This window comes from Microcaecilia unicolor, chromosome 8 (genome assembly GCF_901765095.1).
Source record: "Microcaecilia unicolor chromosome 8, aMicUni1.1, whole genome shotgun sequence".
Taxonomy (NCBI): domain Eukaryota; kingdom Metazoa; phylum Chordata; class Amphibia; order Gymnophiona; family Siphonopidae; genus Microcaecilia; species Microcaecilia unicolor.
In genome coordinates this window covers 240,657,178-240,666,676 of record NC_044038.1, presented here as the reverse complement: position 1 = coordinate 240,666,676, position 9,499 = coordinate 240,657,178, and the positions used below count along the sequence as shown (strand labels likewise).

Here is a 9,499-nt window from a genome sequence, read left to right as displayed (position 1 = left end):
AGAACGCCTCCCTTCGGCCCTCCTTCCCTCCTTGTTTCCTGCCCTCACGGAAGTTACGTCAGACGAGGGCGGGACACAGGGAGGGAAGGAGGCCCGAAGGGAGGCGTTCTGCTGCCTGCACAGCTGCTTTCACGGAGGTGAGACTGCGATTTCAATGCAGGGGGCAGACGGTCGACGACAGAGGGCGGGTGGGACTGCGGCACCGAGCCCCCCTTGGAGGCCCAGGGAACTTTGTCCCCCCTTGCCCCCCCGCCCTCTCGGCGGCTATGAGATTAGTAAATTAAGTGGGTATTTACAGAACAGTGTTTAGGTGGAATTTTGGCAGCTATTATTCTAAACATTTACATGTGTAACAGGTACATCATTGTTTGCACCTATGTTATAGAATTGTCCCCTTTAAGTGGAAAGTGCTGTTGCAAACAGGTAAATAGGGCTTCTCTCTATTTTGTGGTTCACATTACTCAGTGACTATATTACAGCTGTGAAATGCTATAATATGGTTAAAGCAGCTGCATCGAGGCTTCTTGGGTCTTTGACTCCAATGAAGAGGTCATTGCTTCTCCTTGCTCCATGGACCAGTGAAAGTACGTCAACTTTTTTTACCTGGTGACCTCTGGCTTCAAGAAATTGAATATCTTCTGGAAGGAACTTACCTATATGGCGACAAAACATTACAATATCTGGTTAGTGTCTGTTGTATAATTATTTGGCAGCCCAGGCCTGAGACTTTGGTTCAGGCTCTAAAATGAGGGAAAAGCTTACAGGCCTGTGTGACTCTGACTTGAACTCCCAGTGTTGGAGCACTGTAGAGGACAACAGGAAACACAGAGGTGGGGGTCTAACGGACAGAGTGACATTATGTTCAGGGTTGCCATATAAAAAAAAAAATTCCCACACAAAAACGCCCAAAAACCGCACACACCCCACCCCTGCCGTCATCAACCCCGCCCCTTCCGTCATCACCCCCACCCCCGCCGTCATCAACCCCGCCCCTTCCGTCATCACCCCCGCCCCCGTCGTCATCAGCCCCACCCCTTCCGTCATCACCCCGCCCCCGTCGTCATCAGCCCCACCCCTTCCGTCATCACCCCCGCCCCCGCCGTCATTGCCCCGCCCAATACGTCACAAACCCCGCCTCTGTCGCCATTGGCCCCACCCCCCGCCGGCCGAAAAACCGCCCCAAAACCCACACAGAAAAAACAAAACGAGCCCAAAAAAACGCAACCCGCCGCGGGCAAAAGTTTCCCGCGGCGGGTTGCGGAAAACCGCCCAATTGGGCGGGAAAACCGCCCATCTGGCAACCGTGATTATGTTCTGCAACACGGCGGGAAAAGGAGAAGTTGTGGTCAGTATAGCCAGGTGCAGGGTCTTGTTTAAGTTAAGCAAGCTAGAGAAGAGAACAATGTTCTCACGATAGAGCTACTCATTAGCATGAGCCAATCAGTGGTAACCATGACATTAGCATAGATCCAATCAGGTATATCTACTGTCATATTATCCATAGCCTGTGTGCACCGATCGGTGTTGCCAGGTGGGCGGTTTTACCGCCCAATTGGGCGGTTTTCCGCAACCCGGCGGGAAATTTTTGCCCGCGACGGGTCGCGGTTTTTTGGGCTTCTTTTTGTTCTTTTCCGCGGTTTTTTCGGGCGGTTTTTTCGGCCGCGGGGGGCGGGGTTAGTGACGTTTTGGGCGGGGTTAGTGACGGTTTGGGCGGGGCGATGACGGGGGAGGCGGGGCCGGTGACGGCGGGGGCGGGGGTGATGACGCGGGGTGGGGGTGTCAGGGGCGGGGTTTGAGTTTGGGCGGGTTTTGGGCTGTTTTTACGCTGGATTGGGTGGGAAAAAAATTTTCCACCTGGCAACACTGGCACCGATAAAAGTTCGTGTATTTCCTGGTTTAAGCTAGAGAGAAGGGTTGCCACTCACTCTCTCCAGGGGAAACCAATGTGACCAGCAGAATTGACAAATTACCTAATTGCTTTCCCTTGTAAAACCTTTAATTGGTAAAAGAAATTATAAAAGATTAGGAATTAACACCTGTTTGCAGCTGGATTATTATATTCCTATAACTAATTGATTGTACGTGCCTGTTGTCAATCACTGATTTGACTTGTATCTTGGCAAATAAACTCCTCATCCCAAATGATGTTCTGTGGGCTTCACTTAATGATGAAAGGCTGTAAGTATAAATGCTTTTGCTCTATCAGGCTCTCTTTCGCTGCATTGTATAACCTGTAGCCTAAATCCAGTTTGTCATAAGGCTGGTATCTTTTCCTTAGACCTAACGTCTCTCTTAGTGGCAATTCCTTTTAGAACTTCACAACTTCTTGATTACTTGCTATTTAGAGATGGAGTCAGATTTGAGGTCAATCCAGCCTTTTTGGAGGTTCTCTTTGCCACTTGACAGCTGAACTCCAGTACCAGACAGAACCCAGGGGTCTCTGAACCCCAAAACAAAACACTGTTTTCAATAGAATGCAATACCCTAAAAACATCTCTCTCAGCAAAATGAGAGAAACAGGAGGCTAACAAGAAGATCCCTAGGCTGTTGTCTGAAAATTTGTGATCCTAAATAAATTTTATGACTAGGGAGGCAGGCAAGTTTATTTACAATGCAACATATGTGCTGCATCTGACACTGTTGACCATCATCTGATGCTTCTTAAGCTATGTGAAATCAGTATCTCAGGTTCTGTCTTAAATTGGTTTAGGGGATTCTTAGGCCACAGGACAGCGGTTCTCAAACCTTGTCCTGGAGCACCCCAGCCGTTTGGGTTTTCAGGATTCCCACAATGAATATTCATGAGAGACATTTGCATGCACTGCCTCCACTACATGCAAATCTCTCTCATGAATATTCACTGTGGGTATCCCGAAAACCTGATTGGCTGGGGCGCCTCCAGGACCAGCTTTGGGAACCACTGCCATAGGAACTACAGAGTAAAAAGGAATCGGAGAAGTTGTGTTTTAGCTGGGAATCCTCTTGCAATATCCCTCAGGTGTCACCACTTTCCTCAATATTAATATTTGTATGAGTTAATTCAGCAGAGGCCTACAAGAACTGGGTATCCACTTCTATTCCTATGAAGACGATATTGCTATTACCAGTTCTGGATGGCGTCACTTAAACATTTCAGCAAATACATGAGTAGAGAAAAAGTTGAAAGTTGGCGTCTACCCAACTTTAAATGCTGAATAAAGACGAAACTACATTATTACGACTGGAGAACACTCACTGTTTGTCACCAGTGATAGTTCCTCTGGGATATTTTTGTTTATTTATTATATATCATCTGCAAGACCTCCCTTACGATAGAAACATTTCTTAAAACTGAAGGGTGATCCTGGATTTGCAACTCACTTTGGACTCCCAGATTAACTCAATGGTTAGGAAAGTGTTCTTTAAGTCACAGCGCTAAGATATTTAGACTAAAATCAATTTCGTCTCCTAACGCAGGCATTTATTATTCCCCAGTTGGCTTCCTGTAATGCATTATACGTAGGTGTCTCTGTAAAATCTAAGAATAAAATTCAATTGTTACAAACCACTGCTGTCAAATTAATATTTAGGGCACACAACCACGATAACTGATAACTGAAGAACTGAAAGAAATCTATAGACTTCCTGAGCCGGTACGTCAAGCTCCATCTCTGGCCGTCTTCAAATCTAAGCTAAAAGCCCACCTTTTTGATGCTGATTTTAACTCCTAACCCTTATTCACTTGTTCAGAACCCTTATTTTATCATCCTCACCTTAATTTTCCCTTATCTCTTGTCTGTCCTACTTAGAATGCAAGCTCTGTCGAGCAGGGACTGTCTCTTCATGTTCAAGTGTACAGCACTGCGTACGTCTAGTAGCACTTTAGAAATGATAAGTAGTAGTAGTAGTAGTCTTTGGAACCTTGCTACTCTTTGGGATTCCGGAATCTTGCTACTCTTTGGGATTCCGGAATCTTGCTACTCTTTGTCCTTATCCCTTATTTGTCCTGTTTGTCTGTCCTAATTAGATTGTAAGCTCTGTCGAGCACGGACTGTCTCTTCATGTTCAAGTGTACAGCGCTGCGTACGTCTAGTAGCGCTTTAGAAATGATAAGTAGTAGTAGTCTTTGGAACCTTGCTACTCTTTGGGATTCCGGAATCTTGCTACTCTTTGTCCTTATCCCTTATTTGTCCTGTTTGTCTGTCCTAATTAGATTGTAAGCTCTGTCGAGCAGGGACTGTCTCTTCATGTTCAAGTGTACAGCGCTGTGTACGTCTAGTAGCGCTTTAGAAATGATAAGTAGTAGTAGTAGTAGTCTTTGGAACCTTGCTACTCTTTGGGATTCCGGAATCTTGCTACTCTTTGGGATTCCGGAATCTTGCTACTCTTTGTCCTTATCCCTTATTTGTCCTGTTTGTCTGTCCTAATTAGATTGTAAGCTCTGTCGAGCAGGGACTGTCTCTTCATGTTCAAGTGTACAGCGCTGTGTACGTCTAGTAGCACTTTAGAAATGATAAGCAGTAGTAGTAGTAGTTGCCTTTGGAATTCCAGAATCTTGCTTCTCTTTGGGATTCTATACAGAATCTTGATACTCTTTGTCCTTTTCCCTTATTTGTCCTGTTTGTCTGTCCTAATTAGATTGTAAGCTCTGTCGAGCAGGGACTGTCTCTTCATGTTCAAGTGTACAGCGCTGTGTACATCTAGTAGCGCTTTAGAAATGATAAGTAGTAGTAGTAGTAGATAAGGCATGAACTGGCTTCCAATAGAAGCCTGCGTTATTTTTAAATTGGCTTGGTAGTTTATACGATTTTCATGAGCTTAGCACCAGTTTATCTCGCTTATCTTTTACCTTATTCATGCTTCAGGAGGTCATCATAGTAGATGATGATGACGGCAGAAAAAGACCTTCACGGTCTATCCAGTCTGCCCAACAAGATAAACTCATATGTGCTACTTTTTGTGTATACTTGACCTTGATTTGTATCTGCCATTTTCAGGGCACAGACCGTAGAAGTCTTGCCCAGCACTAGCCCCACCTCCCAACCACCAGTCCCGCCTCTCCCCCCACCGGCTCTGCCACCCAATCTCGGCTAAGCTCCTGAGGATCCATTCCTTCTGAACAGGATTCCTTTATGTTTATCCCACGCATGTTTGAATTCTGTTACCGTTTTCATGACTTACAGATGAACTTCGCTACCCCTCAGTTGACAATTTAGAACTATAAAAGAATCTTAAGACAATTGGGTCCATATTCAAATGGCTCCTGACCAGTTAAATTTCTTGTGCAAGGCTATTAGCTGATCTTCACCAGTGGTTAGCGCCACTGGAGATCACCACTGAATGCTAAACTCAAAAACTGCCTTATTCATAAATTATGGCTTTTTAAACAATGACCCATTCTAACCCATTCTGTCATCTCCATCTTAACTATGTATTCTCTATTCCGGAATTGGTGATCACCATTACGGAACAATGTAAGCCACATTTTTTTTGGGGGGGGGGGGGCTTGCCGGGTTCTTGAAGCCTGGATTGGCCGCTGTCGGAGACAGGATGCTGGGCTTGATGGACCCTTGGTCTTTTCCCAGTACGGCGGTGCTTATGTACTTATGAGCCTGCAAATAGGTGGGAAGATGTGGGATACTAATGCTACAAATAAATAAATAAATAAATAAATGATGCTGGATCTTATAACTTAAAGTCCTCGCCCTCCATCGTTATTCATTGGTTAACGTCCTCGTTGCTCAGTAATTAGGAGTATTTCTACTCTTAACATACTCTCCCTACACACCAGGCCCGGTGTAAGTAATTATCCAGCTCATTTTCGAAAGTGATCGCCGGCCATCTTCCGACACAAATCGGAAGATGGCCGGTGATCTCCTGAACCCGGCCAAATCGGTATAATCGAAAGCCGATTTTGGCCGGATTTAACTGCTTTCCGTCGTGGAGCCGGCGAAACATCAAGGGGGCGTGTTGGTAGGGTAGTGAAGGTGGGACTGGGGCGTGCTCACGAGATGGCCGGCTTCGCCCGATAATGAAAAAAAAAAGCCAGGCTTCATGAGCATTTCGCCGGCTTTACTTGGTCCCTTTTTTGTCACGATCAAGCTTCAAAAAAGTGCGCCAACTGACCGGATGACCACCGGAGGGAATCGGGGATGACCTCCCCTTACTCCCCCGGTGGTCACCAATCCCCTCCCACCCAAAACAAAAACAAAATATTTTTTTCGCCAGCCTCTATGCCACCCTGAAATGTCATACCCAGCTCCATGACAGCAGTATGCAGGTCCCTGGAGCAGTTTTTAGTGGGTGCAGTGCACTTCAGACAGGTGGACCCAGGCCCATCCCCCCCCACCTGTTACACTTGTGGTGGTAAATGGGAGCCCTCCAAAACCCCCCAAAACCCACATGTAGGTGCCCCCCTTCACCCATAAGGGCTATGGCAATGGTGTAGAGTTGTGGGGAGTGGGTTTTGGGGGGCTCAGCACCAAAGGTAAGGGAGCTATGCACCTGGGAGCTATATTTTTTTTTTAATTTTTAGAAGTGCCCCCTAGGTTGCCCGGTTGGTGTCCTGGCATGTCAGGGGGACCAGTGCACTACAAATGCTGGCTCCTCCCAAGACCAAATGCCTTGGATTTGGCCGGGTTTGAGATCGCCAGCATTATTTTCCATTATGGCCAAAAACCGATGCCAGCCATCTCAAACCCGGTGATCTCTGACATTTGGCCGGGCCCAACCGTATTAGCGAAGAAAAAGATGGCCGGCCATCTTTTTCAAAAATACGGTTGGCTCCGCCCACTTGCGACGCCGGTTCCGGAGATGGCCGCCCATAGAGATGGCCGGCGCCGTTCGATTATGCCCCTCTGTGTCTTCATGCTTGACTGGCATGACTGTATCTTGTTATTACTGCTTCTGGGCCCCAAATTACTCCACCCTCTCTCGAAGGCCTTTGTGACAGATGTTCTGTATACTTACTGTCCACTTGCAGAATGTTTGACTCAAGGTCAGGATGCAACCGACCCAGGGACAGACTGTCATTCAGATTCTTGTTAAATGTTAAAACATTCATTAAAACCTAGAAAGTATAAACATAGTCTTTAAGTAAAAAGAGATAAAAGTCACAACAACCGCAAAACTACAAGCAGAAAGCAAAACTAGTCTCAAATACTTTAGTCACTTTTCTCCTTCAGGATTCTCTAGTTCTGAGAGGCTTCTCTGTATTTCTTTCACTCCCGGTTAAATATCAAGTCAGAGGAAGAAAGAGATTGATCAACAATAACTCACAAAAACTCTTTCAGTTAAACAAGCACTTTCAATATCAAACTTATCCTATGGAGTACAAAATATTCAAGGGCGGAAAAGCCTGAGAACCCTTTCCTCCTCTTCTGTTACAGCAGAAAATATGGTAGGAATTTATAAGGGTAAGGTCACTTCACAAGGCGTAAAAAAACCCTTGAACATTAATTTGTTAAAGCTCCAAACGGACAACTTTAAAGGATCAAAAACAGTGACAGAAAATAAACTTTCAAAACTTAACTTAAGCTGCTTCAAACACACACCAACAGCGGCCAAATGGTTTTTATGCCTGTGAAGTGACCTTACCCTTTTAAATTCCTACCATAATATGCTCTCAGAACTGTCTCTATTATTTTGGATTTTTATTTGGTTTTGCTTACACCTTTTCAGTAGTAGCTCAAGGTGAGTTACATTCAGGTACACTGAGTATTTCTGATAGTTCTGAGATCATATTTTACAAAGGCACATAGACACCATAATCACAGGACAGTTCACATAGGCACCTTGTTATGACATAACCCCCAATGTGGACAACAGCAACGACACAACCTATGTCTGACCTGTGTGATACCGCTCAATGCTCTGTCTCCATTGGAGCCCCCCAGGGACAGGTATGTGCCGCACAGCCCCTGCGCTGGCCGTACAATGGTGGGCAACAGGAACGACATGGGCCTCTTCCCAGGCTGGATAGTATTCGCCTGTAACAAGAGGGAGACAGGCACTTTCAGATTTTATTTATTTATTTATTGCATTTGTACCCCACATTTCCCCACCTATTTGCAGGCTCAATGTGGCTTACACAGTACCGTCAAAGGCGTTTGCCCAGTCGGTGGATAACAAATACAAAGTTGTATAGTGATCGTATGAGGTTTAAGTGGAGGGTCATCAATAGAAATCAAACAAAATAAAACATGGAAAAGAAAATAAGATGATACCTTTTTTATTGGACATAACTTAATACATTTCTTGATTAGCTTTCGAAGGTTGCCCTTCTTCCTCAGATCGGAAATAAGCAAATGTGCTAGCTGACAGTGTATATAAGTGAAAACATTCAAGCATTACTATGACAGTAAAATAGATACCGTTGGAGATTCTACATGGAATGTTGCCACTATTGGAGATTCTACATGGAATGTTGCTACTATTGGAGATTCTACATGGAATGTTGCTATTCCACTAGCAACATTCCATGTAGAAGGCTGCGCAGGCTTCTGTTTCTGTGAGTCTGACGTCCTGCACGTACGTGCAGGACGTCAGACTCACAGAAGCAGAAGCCTGCGCAGCCACATTGGTGATCTACAAGGGCCGACTTCTACATGGAATGTTGCTAGTGGAATAGCAACATTCCATGTAGAATCTATAGAAATCAAACAAAATAAAACATGGAAAAGAAAATAAGATGATACCTTTTTTATTGGACATAACTTAATACATTTCTTGATTAGCTTTCGAAGGTTGCCCTTCTTCCTCAGATTGGAAATAAGCAAATGTGGTAGCAGATAGTATATATGAGAGAAACATCAAAGCATTACTTTGACTGTGACAGAGTGGGAGGGTGGGGGTGGGTCGGAGGTATGCATGGGGACATCAAAGCATTTCATTGATATTCTAACAGGATGGGTGTTGGTAGGTGAGAGGAGGGTAATAAACAGAGAAATAAACAGAGAAATACAGCTTTATGGTTTATAATGAGTTAGAGTCGAAATGGATGAAGATTTTGTATTGCATTTTGTGGATTTAATGACTGTATGATGTTTTTGAATGTTTCATTTTTCTTTTTTGTTATGTTTTACTGGACCTCTACCCTGAAGAAGGAAGCCAAAACCTGCCCATGTCGGCAGAGGTTCCTGTTGTTGCTTGAAGCTAAGTAGCTTAATTTAAAAAGAAATTTGCAATGCAATAGAAATAAAAGCTAAAAACGTGGATGAATGACAATTTTCACAGTACTGCTCAAGACACTTTTGAGTTGCACTACTTGTGGTGTGATAACTGAAGATCCTTTCCAAAAAAATCTTTTGTGGTTTGCAAATTCTAAATAAAGATGTTGTAGAATGTTTTTGAGTACGATGACAGAAGAAATGATCTAGTTACTGCTAAATATACAGCATTTTAAGAATTATTTTCCATTTCAGAATTTTTTTAAAACATCATGGTTTATTAAGAAGAATTTCTATTAAGGATAAAATGTTGAATTATCAGTAAGCTATTAATATAGCGGAGATTCATATTG

The 9,499-nt window shown here is 44.2% G+C and overlaps 1 protein-coding gene across 1 annotated transcript in view; it reads right to left on the bottom strand.

Annotated features, from left to right (window-relative positions):
- Positions 1 to 281: 281 nt before the first annotated feature.
- GGT7 (gamma-glutamyltransferase 7) overlaps positions 282 to 9,499 on the bottom strand; it is a 65,382-nt gene continuing 56,164 nt past the window's right edge. Inside the window, exons 13-15 of the mRNA XM_030211924.1 lie at positions 7,830 to 7,967; positions 6,949 to 7,048; positions 282 to 653 (exon numbers count right to left, since the gene is read on the bottom strand). Of these exons, the coding sequence (XP_030067784.1) occupies positions 490 to 653; positions 6,949 to 7,048; positions 7,830 to 7,967 (402 nt within the window). The 3' untranslated portion in view covers positions 282 to 489. The remainder of the gene's footprint in view (positions 654 to 6,948; positions 7,049 to 7,829; positions 7,968 to 9,499) is intronic.